General features: G+C 43.2%; 2 protein-coding genes across 4 annotated transcripts in view; one reads left to right on the top strand and one right to left on the bottom strand.

Moving 5' to 3' along the window:
* The first annotated feature begins 201 nt into the window (after positions 1-201).
* SENP8 (SUMO/sentrin peptidase family member, NEDD8 specific) lies at positions 202-4,649 on the top strand. The gene is made up of 2 exons (XM_018552775.1): positions 202-256; positions 3,904-4,649. The coding sequence occupies exon 2, from the start codon at positions 3,905-3,907 to the stop codon at positions 4,547-4,549; it is 645 nt and encodes a 214-aa protein (XP_018408277.1). The 5' UTR covers positions 202-256; position 3,904; the 3' UTR covers positions 4,550-4,649.
* Positions 4,650-14,095: 9,446 nt separating this feature from the next.
* Positions 14,096-25,656, bottom strand: part of PKM (pyruvate kinase, muscle) — a 27,045-nt gene continuing 15,484 nt past the window's right edge. For 2 of the 3 annotated variants that reach the window (XM_018552801.1, XM_018552802.1), the window contains exons 8-11: positions 25,471-25,623; positions 19,602-19,768; positions 15,927-16,108; positions 14,096-14,261 (exon numbers count right to left, since the gene is read on the bottom strand). In XM_018552801.1, coding sequence (XP_018408303.1) covers positions 14,155-14,261; positions 15,927-16,108; positions 19,602-19,768; positions 25,471-25,623 — 609 coding nt within the window. In that variant the 3' untranslated portion in view covers positions 14,096-14,154. Of the gene's footprint in view, positions 14,262-15,926; positions 16,109-19,601; positions 19,769-20,021; positions 20,189-25,470; positions 25,624-25,656 lie in introns of all 3 variants that reach the window. The other variant, XM_018552803.1, reaches the window with a different exon arrangement.

Below are 25,656 nucleotides of genomic sequence, written 5' to 3'. Positions count from 1 at the left end.
TTATTTAATAGGAGCTTCTCCAGCTGTGTGACATAAGTGCAGACATTATATTATGTATTGTATCTATAGGAAAATGGCCGCCGTCCCAGCACTGAGTGATGGTATGCCTTGCTCCATCTAGTGCTCAGAAGCCACCGGCGCTTGAGGTGACGTCATTTCTTGGCGACAGTTATTGAGGTGCGTTGGTTGTTAACCGTGTTGGTGCTGGAAGCAGTGTGTATCATGTAACACCTTGTGCTCCTGGACTACAGACGCTGTAAGTTGTTTATAGACGTTATTCCTCCTTGTGGGTTCATACTACACTACAGGGAGTGGAGTTTACATTGTAGAGACGTACACGACCTGGACTACTCTGTCATACAGTAAGCAGAAATGTGTTATTCCAGTACTATGTCCTCTGCTTACCACAGATTGTATAGAATTATCTCATGGTTGTATTCCCAGTTCCCACACACATTTATTACTGGTTTATATGTATATAAGCAGACATTTAGGGCCCGTTCACACCATTTCGATGGTGCAAAATAGTGATGATGTGAAGGTAAGGTTGCCAAAGACATAAATTTGATCAGTTTTACCTGCTACACGGCTTATAATTCTGTTCAGCCGTGTGAGAGATTCACTCACTCCTGCCAAACAACCTAAAGGAGAACTCTGGGGAACAATTTTCTTAACCCTTGCAGTGGGCCTACCCCGGCACTGTGAGGGTTAAGTGCTTGTTTTGGTCTAGGTGCTAAAGTAAAAAAAGTTATGTTTACTCAATCCTCCGAGGCGGCTTTCTCTTAGACCGATCCCGGAAGCCCCTCTCTCCCCCCACTGCAGCGGTCTAAGGTTCCTTACTCATCACATTCTATACACTGTATAGAATGTGAGGACGCTGAGGGACATAGCATCGCTGCAGCATAGGGGAAGATAGGCTGGATGCAGCGCTGTGGGAGCCGATCCGAAGATCGGGAGAGTTTTTACCTTTTTTATTTTTGTACCGAGACCAAAATGAGCATTTAACCCTAGCAGTGCTGGGGTAGTCAGGGCATTTTTCCCTAGAGTTCTTCTTTAGAGTGTATGTAAACCCAACTTCACATGCTGTGATATCTGTGTATTGCTTCAGATCATTAACCACTTTGTTACCAGAGCAACCTTTTACTTTTTATCACATCGGCACTTGTGGCTAGAAAATGACAAAGTGGTACAGTAGAAAGGCATCATGGCACACTCACAAACCAGCATGTAAAACAACTTGTCTCACCACTAAGGACAATGACAGAGGTTTGGATACACGTCTTCTGCTGTAAGCCGCACTGCCGCGCCAAGGCACCTCTTATAGTGCGGTCCTAACTCTAAACTATGAGAGTCTCCATCTTGGAGCACATGGGGGCAGAAGATTTCAAATTGGGTGCAGGCCTGTCAGGAGGACGCCCCACCTCCTTAAAGTCGCGGCAGTGCGGCTTACACATCCTTTGCAGAAGACGTGTATCCAAACCTCTGTCATTGTACTTAGTGGTGAGACAAGTTGTTTTACATGCTGGTTTGTGAGTGTGCCATGATGCCTTTCTACTGTACCACTGTTCAAAGCCCATTTCGTGTGCACCTTACTGTACAACTGGTAACAAATTGTTGAGTGCGTTTGTCGTTTGTTTTGCTTTAGAAAATGACAAACCCCCCAAACAATGACATATCTTCTGAAAGCAAAGGACCTGTAGAATAAAAAAATGCAAGTTGCAATTATTTATGTTGCACAATATTTGCACAAGTGTTACAAAAAGCAATATTTTTAGTAAACAAATACACTACAATGAACTTTTCTGCACACAAACAATATAATAGCACTTTTTTTGGGTAAAATTATAAAAAATGGGTTGGCGTCGGGTAAATAGATGCCAAACATGTGAAGCCTCCAAATTGTGCACGCCCATGAAATGGCAACAATCTACAGTACCCGAAATTGCCCACAGGAGACGCTTTAAAAGGCTTTATCGCTCATCAGTTTAGAGTGAACAGTGATTGGCGCTACAATTGTGGCTCTTACTCCAATGTTCACAGCGATATGCAACATGTTGTCGTTTTAGGCCTACGAATGGCTGCATTTGTATGTGCGTGGTTTTTTTATGTCTTATATGTCACTTTACTTCATTAAACCTAACTTTCTTGCCATCTTCTGTTCTTTCTGAATGGCATCTTCTGTCACCGCCCATTGGGCACCGCATGCTGATATAGAATAAGCACATGTGCGCTGGAGTTACGTTATTCCAGCATCCAGCTTCCCTCTCTTGCATTATGCAGAGCAGGGGTAAGAAACCTCGGCACTCCAGCTGTGGCGAAACTACAAATTCCATTATACCTCTGGGAGTCATGCATGTGGCTGTTAGTCACGCAATGCCTCATGGGCTTTGTAGTTCCACCACAACTGGCATGCCTAGGTTGCCTACCCCTGGTATAAAGTGTACACTGCATTGCACATGCGCCATAGGCATTGTACATAAAGGGTGGAAAATTGCTAGAAAGAAGAGAAAGCCGTGTTTTGGGTTTTTTTTCTGACAGAAGAGACATGTTAAGATTCTACTAACAAAATCCTCTACCCACTAACATTTCTCCCACTTCAGTTTTCCTTTAAAGCCCAAATCTGGATACTAAAATGTAACATTTTAAGAGGTTTAAGTATGTGTTTACCTCGGCTGTGTTGGGCTTTCTTTAAGAGCAGATCTGCATGAGTTTCTGCACACGCAGTACAGAAACTCGTGCGCCGTGTTTTTGCCATGTTTTTGATGCGTTCAGGGCCGTTGTTGGTTAAAAAAAATATATATATATATATTTATTTTTGTTTAAAATGGGCTTTCAGTGCGTTCCAGGGTGTTTGCATGCGTTCCAGAGCAGGTAGGGCTTGCTGCAGTTTTTTTACATGCTCTGGAACTGAACGCTGCGGTGTGAATTAGAGCCCAAAATACCATTGGAATGCATTAGACGCAGTTTTGATCCGGGCTGTAACTGTTCTGCTCTGCTCCTGGGACGCGTTTGGTGTGAACAAGGCCTAATGGGATTTAAAGTATATGTAATCCCAAACACTACGTGGGTGTAATTGGCTCCATTTTTGCTCGGTTGATGGAGATTTGCAGATGTGAGTAAATGTTTCATAAATACCTGCTGGTCCTGTCAGCTTCTGCTCTCTGCCTCACTGAGGCCTTTTTAAAAGGGGGACCACCAGCTCCCGATTCTGCAGGAAGGTGGTCTCCCTGTGCTTCCATCCAATCTGCGCTGCAGTTGGCGTCCCCTGCTGGTTGCTTCGACCATTTAGCAACTAAAACAGGGACTTGCTGCATATGTAACTGTTCCTTATACTGGACAGCTTGGTGTGTTCCAGTTAGTGGGACAAATCAGGGATCTACTGGCAGGATCAACGGGTAGTAAAAGTGCATTATACGTGCCAGGTAGCCAATGCGCCTTCAAAATGTCCAGCTGGAGCCTAACTTTTGTGGTTTTCTCCAGTTGTTGTCAATGGAGCTGACTCCTAAGAATATCCCGCTTGCTCCTGAATTCAATATTATTAAGTTGTCCATCCCCATGTATATCATTATTTTATTTTTGCCTACAGTTACTCGTAAAAGTGCTCATGATGATTCCCTGCCTAGTAAATCTCCTGCTGTACCTCTGACCGGCTGCCGACATGATTGTAGCAGGTTCATTAGACAGCAATGTTGGCTGTGAATTCTTATCTGTGCTTTGTGCTAGTTTTTATACTATCTGTATGTCTCTAATAGGACCTGTGCTATGGTAATGCTAAGCAAGACAATCATTATTTCATTCATTATGTGGCTCACATTTGTGGCTATTAATTCAGATAAAACGGCTACCTGTGCTTTTTATAAATAAAGTATCGTTTAATGGTTCATTTGTTCCCTTGTCTTACAGAATGGACCAGGTTGTATTAAGTTACGGAGACTCCCTTTTGCGCTCTTCTGATGTTGCGCTGCTTGATGCCCCACATTGGTTGAATGACAACATCATCAGCTTCACCTTTGAATTCTTGGCATCCTCTTTAGCACCATCTAGAGCTGAAAGAGCCGCTTTCCTCAGTCCTGAAGTGAGCCAGTTTATCAAATGCTGTGGGAATGAGGCCAAAGAGTTCCTACAGCCACTGGAACTTCCTAACAAGGACCTTGTTTTGTTGCCTGTGAATGATAATGCCGGATCAGAAGCAGGCGGTACACACTGGAGCCTCCTTGCCTACCTCCGTAGGTTTCAAGGATTTCTTCATTTTGACTCTGCCCCAGGGACTAATGCCCCACATGCCAAACGCATGGCCAAAAACCTAAGTTTATTGCTGAGTGATAATCCTCATTACCAGGAGGAGAAGGCGCCTGTCCAGCACAACAGCTATGATTGCGGAATGTATGTGATATGTGTGGCTGAAGCTCTGTGTGAGCAGTATTTTCTTGGGGGTAACAGCCTGAACTTTCAAAATATTACACCCCAATATGTTACACAGAAGAGGAAAGAGTGGAAGGAGGTCATCAGCGGACTGAGTTCTCATTCCAAGGACAGTTCTGGCATTTAAGTTCAGTCAGAATGCTTTTGCAGGAAGAGAACTTGACAAAAAAATCCATCGTGCTCTTGACTACTAACAGATACAAACTCTGATATATGCATTAAAGCTAGTTCATGGCCACACTGATGTTCATTTATTTTTTGTCTAAGGGACAGTATGGGCTGTATTTATAAAACGTTTGCAGAGCATCTGACTTTTCACACCACATTATAGCCACTGGATGAATGCAGCTGAGGGCATGGGAATTTCCTACACTCCTCGGCGCCATCTAGTGGTCGTGTGTTTTATGTGTGGTGTGTTTAAAGGAGAACTATGAGGTGAGTGGTTTTCACTCACCTCATAGTTCTAGCCGACCTGTGACAATGAGACTGTCACAGGTCGGATCAGTAGATCGGGAGGTGAGCCAACACATACCGGCGTTCGCTCACCTCTCGATCCTGTCATGGCTCTCTGCCGTGATAGGGGGAGGGGCTGGATTCCCCCCTACCCGCTCCAAACCGCCAGCGCTGACTGGCGGAACGGACGGGGGAGGGGGCGGGTACAAATGGCTCTGCCTCTAGATAGGCAGAGCCAGCTGTCAGTCACGCAGCTGGGTGGATCCCGACATAATTGTCGGGATCCGCTTCAGCATCTCAGTATACCGCGAGCAGCAGCTCGCGGTATACTGAGCCTAGGATGACGGGAGGATGCTAGTTTGTGTCCTCCCGTTACCCTAAGGAGAACTATGGGGAAAAACACTGACCCCATAGTTCTCCTTAAAGGTTATGCTTGCTGCTCTTTGTTGTGGTTTCCTGCAAGTGCATCTTACATAGAAATCAATGGTACCCCATGCAACAAAAATGCAGAGGCGTGAATGGGCTCTATATGTTATGCAACTCTGATTTACAACAACCAAAAACAGGTCACATACATCTGTGTTAATTAGCCACAGTCAAAAAAACAAACAAACTTTAATGTATACTGTATGTCTAGCCTAAACTTTGCTTTTTCACATTTTGAGGATTAGAACCTTTTGTAAGATTTTTATTTCTGGCTGTGAAAACTATTGTTCATGATGATCATCGTCTCCAGTACAGAAAGTGATTGAAATTCCAATAATTTTTTAAAGCAGACCTTGCACCCCGACCCACCCATTTTCTGTTTTGCAGAATAAACATTTATAAAAAAGCTAGGACAAGTTATATAATATACTTACTTTTCCGCCAGCAGCGCCTAGGCAAGGTGATGTCATTCTTCTTCTGGGAAGGGGGGGGGGGGGGTATGGAGATTGTAGAGTACTTCAAATCTCAGCATCCAAGCACAGTGCTAGGCTTGTCTTCTCAGCAAGATTTAAAGTGCTCACTATTCCCAGGGGGTGTCATTGCTAGAAGGATGATGTCATCCCCCTGCACCATGAAAGCCAAATGAAAGGTGAGTATAATATCTTTTTTTATTAACTATTTCTTTATTTTAAGCCCCTTATGTGAGATCATAGTGCAGGTGATAGGTTCTTTTTAAAGAGAAAGATATCAGGGGTCTGTTAGACTCCTACAGGGTTATTTACCAAAGGGAGAAGAGTTTGGAGAAGGCAGAATTGCTGGTTAAATGTAAAATAGATGGACTAAAAAACATGCAGATAACTCACCTGGACCAAAAAGCCATATTCTAGAGTGGGAACTGTCTTACAGTGTCCACTGACCTGCACAGAGGAAGAATATGTACAGGCTTTACTGTATATGAAACGATGTATGTTTCCACAATTAAGGAACAGGAGGACAAAACAGTAACAGGGTTATTCACAAAAGGGTGAAGAGTTTGGAGAAGTGAACAATCTAGGACAACATAGCTGAACTGGAAACATTCTCCAATTCAGCTCACTTTCCAGTTCATCTATGCTGTCCTAGACTGTTCACTTCTCCTGTCTTCTCCAAACTCTTCACCCTTTTGTGAATAACACTGACAATGTCATCCCTGAACTTGTTTGAAGCTAAAGGAGCACAGACTGGCCCTAGCCACAGCCTGCAGTAAAAATGTAAACAATCTGCTGACTGCTATAGCTTATATGCTGGAGCTGCCAAGGAATAAGTACTTGCATCCATTCATTGCATGTACTCCAGAATGTTATGTAGAGTGATCAGGTCAATTGCAGTTAATTGCAAAGTCCCTCTTTACCATAAAAATGAACCTAATCCCCCAAAAAACATTTCCACTGCATTTCAGCCCTGCCACAAGGTGTCAGTGTTGACGAGGACAAGGCTGGAGACCAGTCTGTCATGCTGACTGAGTAAAGGTGGCCATACACCTTACGATTATCGGACGAAACCTTTTGTCCGATGATCGAACCGTCGTACAATTGCCGTACGGCAGCCCCGATTATCGCAAGGTTCAATTAGCCGTAATTAAAGAAAAGCACCTGGACGAATTGCGGTAATCGACCGCACGTATTTTCGTTTGCGCATGAGCAGTGTAGATCGTATTATTTTTGATGTATGGAAACGCCACCAACCTTGCGAAAATCGTACGATCGACCAAAGTTTTCAAACATGCTTGAAAGTCAAAAGTCGATCGATTGTCCAGTATTTGTGGTTGCACACTGCCCATACACCTTGCGATTATCGGACGAAAACGCGTCCGATAATCGCAGAGGTTCCATTGTTGTGAAGAAGGCTTCAGGGGGCCCAAGGAAATCCAGCAAGCGCCAGGACCGTCTCCTAAAGTTGTTTCAGCTACGGGATCGGGGCACCACCAGTGCAGAGCTCGCATGGGAATGGTTGCAGGCAGGTGTGTGCGTTTGTATGCACAGTGAGGCAAAGACTTTTGGAGGATGGCCTGGTGTCAGAAAGGGCAGCAAAGAAGCCACTTCTCTCCAGGAAACACATCAGGGACAGACATTCTGCAAAAGGTACAGCGATTGGACTGCTGAGGAATGGGGTTTTCTCTGATGAATCCCCTTTCCAATTATTGAGGCCTCCGGAAAATACCTTGTCTGGAGAAGAACAGGTGAGCACTACCATCAGTCCTGTGTCATGCCAACAGTAAAGCATCCTGAGACCATTCATATGTGGGGTTGCTTCTCAGCCAAGGGAGTGGGCTCACTCACAATTTGGCCTGAGAACACAGCCATGAATAAAGAATGATACAAAAACATCCTCCAAGAGCAACTTCTCCCAACCATTCAAGAACAGTTTGGTGATGCACAATGCCTTTTCCAGCATGATGGAGCACCTCGTCATATTGGCTGCCATCAGTCAGGATGTGGCCCAGAAGTTGACTGACAGCATGGCAGGGCGGATTGCAGAGGTCTTGAATAAGAAGGGTCAACACTGCAAATATTGACTCTTTGCATAAACTTGATGTTATTGTCAATAAAAGCCTTTGGCACTTCTGAAATGCTTGTAATTATACTTCACTATACCATAGTAACATCTGACAAGAAGATCTTAAAACACTGAAGCAGCAGACTTTGTGAAAATTAATATTTGTGTAATTCTCAAAACTTTTGGCCAGGACTGTACACACCTCAAACAAGAATGGGTATGGTAGTGTTTACATTCCTCATCTGAATGCTAGTACCAGGTCAGCATGTCTTTTCCAGCCAAAGTATCAGCATGGCAGACAGGCAACTAACCTTTTAATATTTATAAATGCAATCCTGAAAGAAGTTTACTCTGCGCATTATCACATTCAGAAGTTTCTTTTTTGAAAGATATGTAGATGCTTGCTAAAGAATGAATGCTAATATTTGCATATGATAAAGCCAAAAATGTACACAGCCTTGACTATTTATAGTTTACAAAATAATACAGCCAGTTTAATGTCGTTTCAAACTAAAAATATTTTTTTGCCACCTCAAATTGCAATTGTTTTACTATCAAATTACATTTACTTAATAAAACTGCAAGTTTTGTTGTAAGTATTGAAACGGCCACAAGGTGGCACTGTGCACAATAAGCAAAATATACTGTACTACAGCATTGAAGAAGAAAAGCATTGCCCTTTACAGTTGCATCCAGCAGAAGCTAGGACCCCCTTGGTCAAGTTACACATTTTGTGAAAGTGGAACATAAGGATTTTACACCCCCAATACCTGCCTTCCCCTATTCTAGTATCTTCTATTTTTAAAAAATTATCTATAAATACCTTTTTCCTGTAATTTTCCCAGTCTGATGATATCATCAGTATTTCCTCTTCATCCAGCAGGGGGGGGTTGTGCATTCTTCTAGGACAGTGGTCCCCAACCCCTGCCACGGGACCGGTACCGGGCCGCCCAAGGAACATTAAATTATTTCCATTTTATTTACTGTGGTGTATTTCTCTCGGGTTTGTCCGACTTTCCAGGACGAGAGGTTAACCGGGAGCTGAGAAACGTCACCTAAAGCCGCACCAATACCGCACATGCGCAAAATATCGTGATATCGGGGCGGTTTTAGGTGACGTCTGGAGCTGAGCGGCTGCGGCGTTGTAGCTTTGGTAAAGAGAAGGTGTGTATCGCTCTTCTCTCTGTTCACCGGTACTCTCTCATGTTTAACAGTGCTTGGTGTACGTGTATATTGTGTTTGCTCAAATTTAACCCACAAATTAGCAACAATGAGTACGAAACAGACGTCGTTAGAAAGTTTCCTTGGGAAAAAGAAAAGGCCCAGTGAAGAGACAGAAGAAGAGCCTTCAACATCAAAGAAACATGTAACTTTTAACAGACAATACCACGAGTCCTACTTGAAATATGGATTTATCGGGACAGGTGATTCCCACAGACCAAAACCGCTCTGCATAGTTTGCGGCGACCAGCTCTCTAATGAGGCAATGAAACCTTCAAAACTGCTTCGCCACTTGAACGCCAATTTTACTGCGGCCCGCAGTAAAATTATCAAACGTTGATCGGTCCGCGGCGATAAAAAGGTTGGGGAGCACTGTTCTAAGACATGTAAAGACACGTGAGTGCTGCTCAGTCCTGGAGTACTGTAAGTCCAGCCTGCATAAAGCAGACACTGGGGGACTTTTATTTGCTAGTCAGCGCTCACAGGAAATGGGCACAATGACTCTGGTGTCACCAGTGCTAGGCCGAAGAGGAAGAACTGGAGCATTTAGAGGATAGGTAGAAATAGAAAAACTTTTTGTTACTGGAGTTACATTTTAATTTTCTACCTTAAAGATTAACAAGGTCTGTGCAGAAAAGAAGGGGGCGGGGGAGTAAACATAGACATATTTCTGCAAACTGTAATGCACAGTTAACATGTATTTGCTGGATTTAAACAGCAATGTTTGAAAATCTATGAACACATGTCAAAAACTGTAGTGGATATAACATGACCAGCGTATATTTCAGAAGTAGAGCTCTACTTGGATTAGTTGTGAAAGATCCTGAAAAGTGCTCAGTCATAGTAGTAGAAGGTTCATATCACATAAGGACTAAAGAAACAAGCTGACATAAAAGGTTCCAGGAATAATATTCTTGTTTTAGCTCCAGTGTCATACGACCATGCAAGCACTATAGTAAACAGACCGATAAGGAATGATCTCCACTACATTTGGTGCCTCTAGATAGGCAGAGCCAGCTGTCACTCACAGAGCAATGTTGTGATCCGTCCCCCCTGCGGCACTCCCAGTATAACGCGGGCAATAGCTCACTATATACAGAGTTTTGGGTCATGGGAGGTGGTTAGTTTATGTTCTCCTGTGACGTTAGACCCCCATACACACTGAGGGATATGGCGAATCGCGCGTTTTTCTGCACAATTTCGTGTTGAGCGACAGTGCACATTTTGTCACGCTACGTAGAGCGACTTTTGGGAGGGACTTCGTCGCTGCTTCATTGGGCTGTAACCAATCAACCACGGTCTTGATGTGACATCATTTCCTTCCATATTGCTGTGCAAAAGTAAACCTTCTGTAGCGCAATAGCCGGCAATGTGCGACACCATTGAGTCTATGGGGTCAAATCGAGCGACATCCGCCGAAAAATAGGTCACGTTCGAGCTACAAGCTTGAGGGACGAGCTACAGGCAACATTGAGATGTGAACAGCTCTATTGACATACATTGGACAAGCTACTTGAGCGACATTGTGCGGAAATATGCGCGATTTTGGAGCAGAAATCGCGCGATATACCGCTCAGTATGAACGGGGTCTTAAAGAGAACTATGGGGAAAAACACTTACCCCATAGTTCTCTTTTAAATCCAGCAGTCTTCAGGCCAGTCTGGTGACATCATGCCTTTTTCCTCAATAGCATGTGGTCCCTGCTGGACTGAGCACCGTACACATCATATGAATGTGTTAAGTGCTGCTAAGTCCACATGTACTGAGAGCTCGGAATGTGTGATAAAGTGAGCTCCTAGGGGGCATGTTCATGACAGTCTGGGTGAATGATGCTGACCATCACTCGGCATGGAAGATGAGCATGTGGGACCTGAGAGTGGTAAATCTGTTGGACCGTGCCACGCATGATATAAATACTGCAACAAGAGCTGCTTTTTTTTTTTTCATTTTAAAAAGGGGGAAAAAAGCATGAAACCCCCCTGAGTTAAACCACATTGTGGGTAGACTGTGTTGGATTTGACAGTAATTTGTGGTGACTCTGCGTTGATTTCCCACAAAAGAACACTTAGGCCCAATTCACATGTGTAAATGCCACATAGCATGTGCTCCTGATACCATTCATTTTGAACGGAACCCCAATGGACTGGGGCAAGGAACCTTCATATTATCACGCTGCAATGCAAGGTAGTGTGTTGCGTCACTTAATAAGGGTAATGTCCTTTTAGACATGCTGGAGTGAATTCATTTTGAATGAGCTGCCGTAAACACACCACAAAGACATAAATGGGCCCTTCTGGGGTACATTTCTAAAGCAGCGAATCCTACATTCATTGCAGGAGAATCTTCCAGATGCATGCGTTTTAAACAAGTGATTGATTTACCTTGAGTGAAAGTTTGGTGAAAGTCACATTCACGGCTTTATAAAAAATGCCCCTTAAATGTCAAAGAGATGATCCTGACAATCATTCACCAAGTAATGACTGAACGTGTATGTAAACTGACAATGAACTCCCCTCATTTATCACTTTCTCTTTTAAATTTCCCACTTAATAAATATAACAAAATTCTTTAAGTGCAAAAAAATGACCCAATGATCCTACCAGAAGTCTTACAAGCCGATAACTTTTGCACTGTGCTGACTGTTAGCACTAAGCTTTGTTTGCAGGTCTCTCTATGAACTACAGAAAACCTCCCACCATGTTATGGAAAGAGGAGAGGGGTAGGTGATATGAAGTTCTATCACTTCCTGTTCTAGGGTGATAATGCTGCTCCTCCATAAATACAGTACCAGATAAAAAGAAAGGAAAAAAAAGCCAATGCGTGCCAATATATTGTAATGTATGTAAAGACAAAACTATTGTTTAGGATAGAATGGGGAAGTGTTGGAACTCCATTCAGGTTTATTGTCATGTACGCACTGGGTAGATTTACCCTCTCATGTCATGGTGACTATTGTCACTTGGACAGAAAGCGCTGTGAAAATGTATAGTTGTCACAACAACAAGAGGCAACAAAATATCTTGCAAGGGCACTTGTTGCAGTGATAACTGGGGAATTCCCCTAATACTGGAGGAATATTCTCTCACTTCCTGTTTCATCCTCAGGACAGGAAGTAAAGTAAAATCTCCCTACCAGGAGGGACAGCAAAAAAAATAAACCAAGAGTAGTTGTACCCTTTCCTACTTTATCCAAACTAGAGACACTTGTTGGCCATTTATACACTTTTGCTCTTGGGCTTAGATATACTCTAAAGGGCAGGTTCACACCATTTTCCAGACCAGATCTGATCCAGAAAATATTGTGAACCTGTCACAGTTCCAGTGCATTCCAGACCAGACAAAATGAGACATGCAGTATTTTTCTGGTCTGGAATGGACTGCGGTGGTGTGAAAAGAGGCCAGACATAGCATAGGGATACATTCGGATGCATTTTGGGCCAGGAAACAATCTGGTCTGGTGATGATTTGGATGTGGTGTGAATGGACCCTAAAGGAAGGTAAATTAAATAAACCAGGATTCCAGGAAGATTGAAAGGGACTTTTTGACGGCACACCCACCTAAATGAGTGATCACTGGATAGGAAGTCTATAGTCTTAGAACATTCAGTCTGTAAACAGACAAGAAACTGGCTTAAAGACCAAACTCAGAGTGGTGATCCAAAATTCATACACTGAATGGTCTGGGGATGTTGGTGGTGTACCCCAAGATTCAGTTTAGGGCCCCTTAACATTTATAAATGTATATAGGAGTTAGGGATTAGAAGTATCACTTCTGTGTTTGCAGATGACACCAAGTTATGTATTGGGATAAAATCCTTCCTGCACTGTTGGGCATCTATGTGCCAAATGAGGTTAAATGTAAAGTGATGAACTTGGGGACTAAAAACATACATGCGTCATACACTCTAGGGGGAGTAAATAATAGAGAAGGATCTGGCCGCTCTGGCAGATAATAGAAATAACATGCAATTTTCGGGATCCTTAGGGCTGCACTGTCAGCATTTGTAAATGTACTCCTGTGACCCAAGAAAAGTAAAGCCAAGGCATGACTGATGATGACTGTTGCAGTTGCCAGCACTCAAAACTTTTAAGCCCTCATATGTCTGGTGCTATAGCTGTTCATGTGCAGCACAAATCTAGATAGAGGCTGGCTTAGACTGGACCGTTGTTGACGGACAAGAGACAGGACAGTTTAGTTCCTTATCTAGGCCGCTCTTTACACTAATTGAATCCATCTGCCAGAGGCGTAGAGTTGTAGTAAGTCTATTTACAGTAGATAGCTAGACCCATCGGGAATAGAGACCTGCGACTGCCAAGAAAACATCTAGGGTTTCCTGGTCATGGAGCACCTCGAGTGGTCTTATTTTACTAGCTTTCCATAATATGATAAACTTACCAGTTACGACTAATATGGACCACAAGGATGCCGATATTACCACATCTGATCTTATAACAAATGCAGCATCATGTTTGTCAGAACAAGAATGTTGGTTGGACGGAAAAGGCCCAGAACAGTCCCATGGATAGCTCAGATGTTCATTCATGCATCTTGGCAGACTAATGATTAATGCATCTTGGCAGACTAATGATTAGCAACTGCTGCAAGTTCTTTGAATGTCATAGGTGCACATACAATAAAGAATGAAGACAATGACAAATACGGAGGCAGAAGTGCACAGTAGCAGGATTTTATTAAACACTAAACTCAGCACACTGCTGACGGGTGGATTGCACAACAGGGGATGAACCGTCCCCTAACCACACCACAAACTACACAGCTGCCCAGAGAAGACACAAAGGATACTCTTACTGAACACTGTAAAGGGACAGTAGGAGAGGAGTGTGAACACATACAGCACTAAAATGTTTCCCCAAGGAGTAAGCAGCACATATGGAGACTAATGGCTATTACTAGAGGGAGTGTGACGAGCAGCAGCAGAACAGTGCTATGTACACAAACACGCAACGCCTCTGTCCCGCACATACAATATAGGATTTACAGGTGTAGCCACAAGTATGTGCTTTCTCATAGGGCAAAACCGTTCTAAGTGCAGAGAAAGGAGTGGGGTGAACGAGAGCTGCAGGAAGATGATCAAGTTTAAGGAACTGGTACCACGCGCATAGTGTTGGTGAAACCGGACCCTGGCTGCCAGCCAGTTAGCACGATGACACAATCGCCGGTCTTGAAGAAACCACGGACTTTACCTAAAAGACAAAGAATGCAGATGAGTATTTGACAAATATATAAACCTGGATGCAGTTGTAGCTTATTACCCTTTATGGTCCCCACGTACTCTGTGCTGACTCAGACTCTAAAGGGCCCACAAATGACATTATAAAAGGGAATCCAGTCTTTATGTATTTATTTTTGAAACAAAAGTGTGTGTGTGGGGCAAAAGGGATTTCACAAAATCTAATAATTGAATTTCCACCATGAAAGAGGCAGCCATATGTGCTCATTCCATACACAGGCTTTACATCTGCTATATAAAAGGATACTTATAAAAGAAATGAGGGAAATGTGAATAAAGCGTTGCCCATGGTCACCAACCCGATTCTTGGTTTAATGTTCCAGAGAATAAAAGCGGAAATAGATTATCAATTGCTCACTTTTCTTTAATAGTCCGTCCGTCCCTCTACAAGCAAGCCTGCTCAACCATGAACTCTCTGAGCAGCAGATATCTATCAGAACAGTTGGTAAATGGGACTTTTCCAAGTGATTCATGGAGATTGCAATTGCTGCACTCTTAAAGAATATACCAATTGCCTGGCTGTTATGCTGCTCTGCCTTCAGTGGAAAATCCAGATCAGGAAAGTCAGGGAAACGTCAGAAGTCCTAATTTGCATACATCTTTCTGGTTGGCAGTTTAAAGCATTAAAGCCAGAGTGTCACATTGACACTTGACAGCCAGACAACTAGCTTGCAGAATAAATCAGCAATGGCAGCATAGACACTTTTCTAAGGGAAGGTTCACCTTAAGCCAGTATTTGCACCAACCTACCGAGAGCTCCCTCTTGTGGCCAATTCAGATAACGTGGTAAAAAATAGGAGGCAGCTTAAAAGGAGAACTATGGGGTTAAGTCTTTTCCCCATAGTTCTCCTTAGGGTAACGGGAGGACACAAACTAGCGTCCTCCCGTCACCCTAGGCTCAGTATATTGCGAGCTGTAGCTCGCGGTATCCCGAGACGCCGCAGCTGAAGCGGATCCCGACAATTGTGCCGGATCCGCCCAGCTGCGTGACTGACAGCTGGCTCTGCCTACCTAGAGGCAGAGCCAGCTGTACCCGGCACTGCAAGGGTTAAGTCTTAGTTTGTGTCTAGGGGAAAAAAAATAACAGATATACTCACCCAAAGCTTTTGGCCTGGCCAGCTGTCACAGCGCTCCCTCCAGCCTGTTTCCTCCTCCACAGCAGCATTGGAATCTTCCTCAGTGTCCTCACTGCTATACACTATGTATAGACATTGATGATTTATGGGACATTAGACTGCTGCAGAGGAGGGGGAAAGACATCGGAAGGACTGGTCTAAGAAGAAGCCGACTCCTCAATGCTTCGGGTGAGTATAACTTTTCTTTTTTTTTTTTACCTAGACACAAACGAGCACTTAACCCTTGCAGTCTGGGAGTAGCCCAACTGCAAGGGTTAATAAAAAAATATTTACTGGAGTTCTACCTTTAAAGAATGTCTGCTCACAGCAACCACAGAACTTTCTTAAAAAGTAAAGTCTGAATTTGACTAATCTTGTAAGTCAAGAAGTTATTTAGCCTCATTTATTATAAGGAAAAACCCCCCACAAAACACGGACCACATGACATATGCGGTATATGGTTATTTATGAAGAGCGTATTTGAATCTGTTCCCCCATCTTACCAATGTCCATGGCAAAGTTCACTCTGAGGTCCACATCTTCTGCCCAGGCCTGATGCACTGGCTCCTTGTACAGTACAGGGAAGATGCCGCGGTATAGATGTGCTTGACGGGCCGTCTGCCCATTACGAGTCACAGCTATGATCGGAGCACGTGGCCTATACCTGGATACCAGGTGTGCAGATCTGCAAAGAACCAGTGTTAATACATAGAATACACATGATGAACAAAGCAAAATCACACCTGTAGCATTGATCCTGAAATACTGAATGTCAACCCTGTTGCCTAAAAGGGCCTATTCAAACAGTAAAAACACGCTGTGTTACAGTTAAGGTGCCCATACACTGTGCGATTATCGCACGATAATCGCAAAGTGTATGGAAGGCGTGCGACCGTTTCTAATGTACGGTCGCACGTCTTTTGTCTACGGAGCATGCTAGAAAACCAGCCAAGAATCGTACGATTTTCGGCTGGTTTGAACGGTGCTCGGGAGACAAATGCCGAACGGGCCGGTGTGAGCACGCGCACACTGCCCGTTCAGCATTGCGTTCATCGGAAGCCCGCCCCTCAGTGGGGTGGGCTTGCGATGATCGCATGTACGATCTGCCTGTCCAAGATAGGCAGATCGTACGTTTTTTTTAATTACTTTACAACCATCGCAAGACTAAGGTCTTGCGATGGTTGTAAAGTGTATGGCCACCTTTAAAGTGTGTTGCATTAAGGCAGCCCATTTATTTTGAATAGGCTTCCAATGCACCACACGCAGGTTTTAACCAACCTGCAGCACCTCTTCAACACAGGGCACCACAATGCAGATATTTGGGTACTATGTGCTAAACACAGGTACGTTGCTGTGCACTGACTATGTGCATTTTGGGGCCTTTCGAAATGGCACCGCACTTTTTATATGTTGCGGTAATACTCGCATTTCACTTTACCACAACAATCTGAATTGGCCTTTAGATTTTATAATGGACCACTAAGCCTAGATTAAAGTGCTGGGGTCAAAGACTTTTTATGACAAATCTTTTACTGGGAATTTAACAGTATTGCCTGTTACAATAATAAAGACGTTACATGCAATTACTGCACGATATAATCTAATTAGTCAAAATGCTGGACTGACCAATCAAGCCTGCATCTGCAAAAAGTTGATTTTTCAATTTTCAGTATAACAGAGTGCAGTCAATCAGCTGCAGTCACTATTTGGGCGTCTTGACAGTGGAACACCTGCTGCGGCAATAAAACATTCCGGTGGGGTGGGGATTCCTGCACCCATGCTGTTTAGAGTAGAAAGGGGTAATTGAGTGGGTTCCCCCATTCAGTCCCCGGGGCTAAACGGGAAAAGCGATCAGTGAATGGCCAGCCTAGTGTCTCTAGTATGGAATAAAAATGCAGTTACTATATTCAGAGGAAACGCCTGATCTGCATAATTATTCTGCACCAGAGATACAAAGCACTAAGGCCAGACAGCAAGCAATTTAAACTAATTTAGCGATCACAGTCTATATATTCTCAAAACTTTTTCTTGTATGTTCAAAAGTACTAAAATGCCCCTAAAAGTACTGGTCCTAAAAAAGCCACTTCACCAGGATCACTACTTCCATAGCAAGGTCACATAGGCCTAGCCTATGCAATCCTGCAGCAGGGTGTTCTCAAGATAGGTCATGGTTTTAGGGTTAGAAGGACATGGGGATTATTCTCCACTTTTTATACACAATGTTCTCACTGACCAATAAGATTGCATCAACTAAATAGGATAGGGTAGTAAATGGTTAGAACCTATTTCAGGGTTTAAACTACTACTATTGCTATGGGGGTTTAACCATTCCCTAATGCACCCTAAAATCCAGCAGGGTACACAAAATGTAGCAGAAATTAACCATTTTAAAGCACTGGAATATATATTTTATGAAACATTTTCGGTTGGTTTCATATTTATACACCTACTTTGGTCCCTTCTGGTTTATTGCTTCAACCATATTAAATAGAAAATAAATGAAAATCAGACTGGCAGCCTATTTAAAGTAACCATGTCAACTTTTTTAACTTTTAGAAGTACAAGTACTTCCTAAGAGCAGATGCCACGTACTCAAAAGTGATTGCGTAACACACCATTCTTTGTCGATTCATTTTGCACTCCTGGAATGCAACTTTTACTGATTTCAGGTTTCATTACCGATACTGATTTCATTGGACGGTGGGTAGCAACTGGAGGAACAACATATCCCAGTAACAAAGTGGAACTAAATGTCTGGCCATGAGGGATCATTAAGAGCCTTTGTGTGGTGTCTGCTCTTCGGCTCTACTTGTACTTTTGTCAACCATTTTACACTTAAAAAATTAAAAGTAATATGGAACATCATTTGCCACAAATCACTAATAAAACAGAATTTGCTGTAGCCTTCTAGAGTGGCAACTATCCAACCAAATCAGTTAGTGGAACCGGTCTTATGCTAGATTCTTCAAAGCAGCATACACTAAGAGAGTAATTCCACTTTCCCAGGTCAATTTGGGAAAATTTAATTACCCCATCCAATCTGGCACTCTCCCCTCACTATAATTACCTTTAAGCTGACGCTACTTCCACTCCGTTAGTACACCGGCACCATCTGTACACAGCAGCACAAGTGCTTCTCATTGATCAGGTGACCACGCTGACCAATGAGTGCTCACCATTTGCGAGCAAGATTTAAAATAGACACAGGGCTGTACACCAATGGAGGAGAAGTGTTCGCCCACAGTTAAGTATAGCAAAGGGGAGAAGGGGACAGATTGGAGGGGGTAATTCCACTTTCCCAAATTCCCCTGGGAAAGTGGAATTACCCTTTAAAGAGATCCTGTCACTAAACCATTGAATTCAACTAAAATCCTCCCATATGAATATTTGTGCATTTAACACATTTTAGGCATGTTATTTACCTCTAAAAACATCCCGTGTGTAGACATCCAAAAGCTTTGAGACTGCTGCTGGGTGCCACCATCTTGGATGTGATATAAGCAGTTCCAGCAGACTTAGAGCAGTTACAATCTATAGGATTTCCCTATACTTCTCCTCCCACTGATGCATTAAAAAGGTTGTATAGAAAAGTTATGGCTGTAATAAGCCACCTGCAAATGAGGAGAGGGCTATGACAGGAGTCTTGAATACTAGCGAGTGCAGGGAATATTGCCTTTTTAAGGAAACTGTATTGAAATGGAAAACCAAGCAAGCATTTAAATACTTGATTTTCTGTGCTTTTAGCTGCATGTTGGTGTTGGTGACAGGCTCTCTTTAAGATATAAACCAACAATAATAAAAGGTATATGACATACATTTAGCAACTAAGGAACAGAATGTGCAGAAAGAAAAGTTATTTTCTATGTGACCCTGTAATAGAAAGCTGTGGGTATCAGCTATAAATACCTGCAAAGAAAAGGTCACAGAGTGAAGGATTCACATGAGAAAAGGTCATCTGAAATAAGAGCAGCAACCTCAGCTGTCCAGAGTACTGAAAACTCCAAGCCATCATGACCCGTTTCCTCTGTTAATACCTTCTTAGCCAGAGGAGTGTTCTCAGGAATCAGTCATCTTTTTAGTAAGTCAGTAATTGGTCTAGTAACACGTTTACCTCCCAGACGTCTGATCCAATAGGCATAGTATACACAACTTTGTCACAGAGCCCATTACCCTCCTACCTGCCAGATTTGGTTAGCACGATGATGGCTCCACTACAGCATTTGAAAGACGCCTCAACTGCTCCAACAGCAGTCGCTTCTGTTGGGTCACTGGTCAGCGGGGACACGCGTCGAAGCTCCTCAAACAGCTGCCGATGATAAATGGCTGCTTCTGCCTCACGAGCGATCTAGCAGTATTGGGATAGCACGTGCCGCAAATGCCCAATGCAAGGAGGTACGGGATGAATGAGTAGGGGAAATAGGATGGGGTGGGAAACATTCACATCAGTCAGGCTACATTTTTCTTTTGTATGACAAAGCCTATCTCACCTGAAATCATTCAAGCAACATTCACACTCGCAACCTGCCTGAACCATGGAGTAGCACGAGAGGGCGCAGCATGTTAGAAGCTAAGGGATAAAGATGCAGACAGAGCCCTACCTGCCGGACTCTGTCAGAACTATCAACGCTTTTGCTAAACATTTAAAAGATGCCTCCACTGCGCCTACAGCCATCGCTTCCGCGGGGTGCCTGGAGCTAACCGTGAGACGGCAAAGTTCCTCGAAGAGTTGGCGGTGGAAAACAGCAGCCTCGGCCTCCAGAGCAATCTGTGAGCCGAACGAGAGGAGAAAAGGAACCAGGGCAAGGAACAGGAGGACAAGGGGAGAAAGGGACATATAACAAAAGAAAGAAAATAAAGCAGAGTGATTCTCTGCAGTAATAACCAGAAGTCAAATGTTAGTGTGTAAAAGTAGGAAGAACTAGGGTTAAATGAAAGAAAAAAATAGAATATGAGAGAAAAGAAAGAGAAGGACAGTCACTATTAATCATCAGGCTGCTGTAAAGTCTATGTATTAATACAATATCATCAAGAAGGTGATACACACTTGATAAGACTTAGATTTCTAGCATGTGATGACTCAACTCTGATGAAAGAGCCGACTATGAAAATGACATTACTTGATTACGAAAGTATCTCAGCTAATGGAAATTTTTCAATGCAGCCTGATGACTTTGAACACCAACGACCCATAAAGCTATTCATATACTGAGAACATGTGAAGCTGTTAGCACCAACTTTCCATCAATCTATAAACCCAGAGTAATGAATGTCTGCTAGGTTTACTTAATAAAAATGTAGCTGTGGAGTTAAACAAGTGCTACAGACAAAAGCTTCCAAGAAATACATTGTCTACAGTCAAGCTTTATCTAGCACAAACCATCTACTTTTCCAGCATGCAGTGTGCAAATGTTTGATATTTGAAGGTGCTTTGCCACTACATATTAATGTGGCCCTCTCAAACAGGGAAGCAGGAAACCACTTTGTGGCTATTTAATAGTAAGAATTGGATTCTGCTCCCCTCTCATCCCACTGATAAGCATTCATATGAACTGAGATATGGAATCAGAGATGCAGCCTTCGTTAGACAACTGTTTCCCCACTTTGTGAGCACTAACATAGAAACACTTTCCAGGTACTTCCCTTTAGTGTTCTAAAGCAGCTTCTTAAAGTGTCGGTCGCGACCCCATATGGGGTTGCGCAAGTGAACAGGGGGGTCGCGATCTGAGTCCCCGGCCAGGACCGCCATCAGGGGGGTATGGCCGGTACTTGTGTGAGGGGCCCGGGCAGACGAGGAGGTCTGGGCTCCAAGCTAGATTGTTTTATTTCAGTTTAATGTATAATTTGCAGTGTAGTGTAGTTTTTAAGGTCGTGGCCCCCCCTGTGCACTTAGTACCTTCCACGTTTGCGCAGGAAGGTTTTTTTTTATTTTTTACATTGACTGAACTTTCTTTAACCCAGCAGCAGTGGAGCACAGCTTATGATCAGCACCGAAAATGTTTTGTTCTTTTTTGGTGCTGATCATGTGCTTTAGAACAGGCCCTCTGTCGGCATTGGAAAACATACTATGGTATGGGACAATGCAACAGTCCCGCAACGGCTACCAAGACTGAGATGTGACTGAGATGTGACCGAGATGTGACCACGGATCAGCTAGCTCGGTCTCAGCCTGAGTGGAGACCAGTAACTGTCAGTCAGTGCTCCCCGCAGGGATTACCTCTTCCACTCTCACTGGCTGCAACTACAGACAGGGAAGGGGTGGGAACTGCTGGCTCTAGCTCTCAGCCATGTGCAGATAGGCAGAGCCAGCTGTCAGTTAGGCAGCCGGGATCATTCTCCAAGTACCTCGCACAACTGTCCGCTATCTGCCAACTTCTGCACCACAGGAGTACAGTAGTAAATGTACTCCTGTAGGGCTGCAACAACTAATCGACATAATCGATTATTGAAAAAGTTGTCAACTTCTTCAATAATCGATTAATCGCCTTCCGATCAGTTGGCCCTGTTCACGGCTCCACACGCTGTGCGCCGCACCTCCTCACCTCACGCTCGCCGCTGCCAGACCCGCTCGCATCCACACGCCGCACCTCCTCCCCGCCTCACATTTCCTGACCATCCACAATCGGCGCAGGGACGCAGGGAGATGTAGTAAGGAGGAGCAGGTGTGGGGGGATGACAGCTGCTGATAGACAGGTCCGATCTCAGAAGCACGTTGCTGGAAGACTGCACTTTCCCACACATGGTGCTCTATAATGTATTGCTGGGATTTGTTGTACTCCTCTATAGCTGGTGATATTCTGCATTACGCTGTATAGAGGACTACAAGTCCCAGCAATAATACATTATACAGCGTAATGCAGAATACCACCAGCTGTAGAAGAGTACAACAAATCCCAGCAATAGTACATTATACAGTGGTACAATGCTAAATACCACCAGCTATAGAGGACTACAAAACCCAGCAATAGTACATTATACAGCGCAATGCAGAATGCCGCCAGCTATTATGTACTATTGCTGGGATTTGTTGTATTCCTCTATAGCTGGCGGTATTCTGCATTGCGCTGTATAATGTGCTTTTGCTGGGTTTTGTAGTCCTCTATAGCCGGTGCCATTCTGCATTCATTGCTGTATAATTTTACACTTTCCATTTCACTATATTGCACACCACACTATCTTTTTTTTTTTTTTTACTTCCACCGCTCCAAGCTTGCTCCTGTGATGGACTACAACCTCAATACAAACTAGTAGTCCTATCACTGGAGCCATTTTTTAAACTTTATTTTATTGTTTATCCGATTAACCGATTAATCGAACTTAATAATCGGCTAACTAATCGATTTTGAAAATAATCGTTAGCTGCAGCTCTATACTCCTGCGACCCAAAAGAGAAGTAAAGCCAAAAATTTTTTTGACTTTACTCTTAATAGTTTCTTAGCTGTCCTTTCTGCTTACATTTTATCACATAAATGGGTTTTTGCCACATTAACAAATGTGTAACTATTCCAACAGGTATTAAAGCATTGGGGTTCAGGTCCACTAAACATGAATTCTGGAATTGTATGGATTACCTCTCTGTCATGTACATGGAAAGACAACTGCTGTGTGATGCAATGACACTCCAGACATCACCATGCAACACAATGCCTCTCTTCTCTAACCCAGCAAAGAAAGGTCAGGCAGCAGAGCTTATATGTTGGGAGAGGTGAGGGAAATGACAAGGCAGTACCATACCCTGCTTTGCAATGTGAAGTGCACATATGGCCCATTTACCAACAAACCTGCATGTGCGCACAGCGAGTTTTAGGTAGTTTTGTAGTTAGACAAACGGACATGTTTAATGGAGGATGGATCACCTGGACTCCAGAGAATTAACATGTACAACCAGCATTTATCCTGATTAAAGCTGCTGGACCTTCAAGTCAAAAGAAATTACATTTGTTAGGTCAACATGTATTTTATACATTCTGAAAAGCAAGGTCGCCAGCATTATGGTTTAAAAGATCCATGTACAAGATTTTAAAATTTCATTATAGCTGGAAGTAGTGTAAAATGTATATACACATTTGGTACAAATTCATGTCCATCATTACAAGTAAATGTTCGCACATGCTAGATAGAGGCAAAACCTGGTCAGTAAATCATCCCCCAAAAGGCAGCAGAAAATATCACTGAGTGATACACATTGTAGTCTTCATTTCTACTTTTAGAACAGGAAAACTACTAAAGTGACAGGGGAAAAATATTGTGTAAACAGCAAAGAAAAGTATCTTCCATCCCAGTGGACATGCTACAAACAATAAAGTAACCGGGACAAAAATTGGCTTGCAAATCTGGCAAATTGGTGAACTATATTTTTCTTTTTTATTTGGCCAAATGTGTTCAAACAAACTAGTCTAATGTGTGGAGACTCGTACAATTTGTGAATGGTAATAATCTGGATTTAGTGATTATTATACAGATTTACATGAAAACATTGAGGTTGATTTACTTAGAGAACTATGGGGTCAGGGCTTTTCCCCATAGTTCTCCTAAGGGTCACGGGAGGATACAAACTAGCGTCCCCCCGTGACCCAAAGCTTAGTATATAGCGCGCTACAGCTCGCGGTATACTGAAACGCAGCAGCCGGGACAGATCGACAATACTGTCTGGATCCACCCAGCTGCCGGATTGACAACTGGCTCTGCCTATCCAGAGGCAGAACCAGCTGTGCACGCCCCCTCCCCCTCTGCAGGGATAGATCGAGAAGTGAGTGGGCGGCGGTATGTGTTCGCTCACTTCCCGATCTACTGAGCCGACCTGCGACAGTTTGTCACAGGTCGGCTCAGATTATGAGTCTGAGTGAAAATCACATGCCTCATAATTCTCCTTTACAAAGTGAGAATGCTCTGCTTCTTAAAGTGCATTTTCACCAAGGTGGATGAGGTGAAGTTGAGCTGACTTAAAATCATCCAATCACAGGCAAACTAAAATCTTTTTTTTCTTTTCTTGCACACGATTGGGTATTCTTTGCAAACTGAATTTCCACTCAGCTTTACCTCATTCACCAAGCTCATTGAAAATTCACTTTGCAAACTGAACATGCTTTAATTCCTTAGTGAAACCAAAACTTGGGATGTCAAATTTTCTGATTTAAAAATCAGCAAATCACAAACTGTTCACTGCTGACTATTTCCATTCAGATATGTCACATGTGTAGAGATTCACACAATTTAAGATGATCGCGATTAATGAATTGTATGCTTCTCCACACACTGATAACTCTGCCTGAATATATTTAACAAAAAAAACTAAAATCCCAATTCACCCGATATGCAAATCAGTTTAGTTATCTTATAACAAAAGATTTTTTGGGGTATTTAAACACATGTGAAGTCTTTTAAAGAAAACTTCCCGGATGAACGTGCATACCAGTATGTAATACAAGTGGAGGCAAATGTGCACGCACGTTGGTGCATGAGTAATATGACTTTCCTCAGTCAGCACTCTCCCACACCAGTTATCAAAACATGCCAACTGTCCAAATATCAGGAGCAGTCAGGACTCCATTCCGACAGCACTAATGGAAACAAGGATAACTAGTGGATAAGTGGAAAAGAAAGGAGGGGCAAGGAGGGAGGAAGTGCAGAGATGAAGCTGAATGTGCCAGCGCTCATTAAAAGGGTCTTTATGTACTGCCTATCTAAAAGCTGCGCAAGGCCTTAAGCAAGCTATAGTAAAACAGCAGAGTGACAGCGCATGCCACACCAAAACGCATCTAAAACACAATACAGCACACTGCACACATTTGTAGGTTATATATTAACGGATATAAAATTATACACACACCAGCCACAAACACACTCAATCTAAACTGTTATGTACATGTGAGCATGATAAAATATTGTATGTGTTGTTCTTAACTATCCAAGTAAAAACATTTCTGAAAGTAGCCACAGGACTACCTATAAAGTATTTGCACAGTCTAAGTCATATGAATTAACTGTATTCTAGCGTGCGTACGTGAATGTGTGTGTATGGAATTTGGCCTGTGTTCCGAAAATACTCACAGCGTGCTGCATGCGTACTGCCTCCAGTGGGTAGTCTCCCTTGGCGGTCTCCCCAGATAGCATTATACAGTCTGCCCCATCCAGTACTGCATTGGCAACATCACTGCCTTCAGCACGGGTTGGGCGTGGCTTTTTGATCATACTCTCCAACATCTGTAGAGAAGAAAGTTACCAAATACATAAAAT

Source organism: Nanorana parkeri, unplaced genomic scaffold, assembly GCF_000935625.1.
Source record: "Nanorana parkeri isolate BGI_ZX_2015 unplaced genomic scaffold, ASM93562v1 scaffold97, whole genome shotgun sequence".
Classification (NCBI taxonomy): Eukaryota; Metazoa; Chordata; class Amphibia; order Anura; family Dicroglossidae; genus Nanorana; species Nanorana parkeri.
This window is presented reverse-complemented; position numbering and strand designations above follow the sequence as displayed.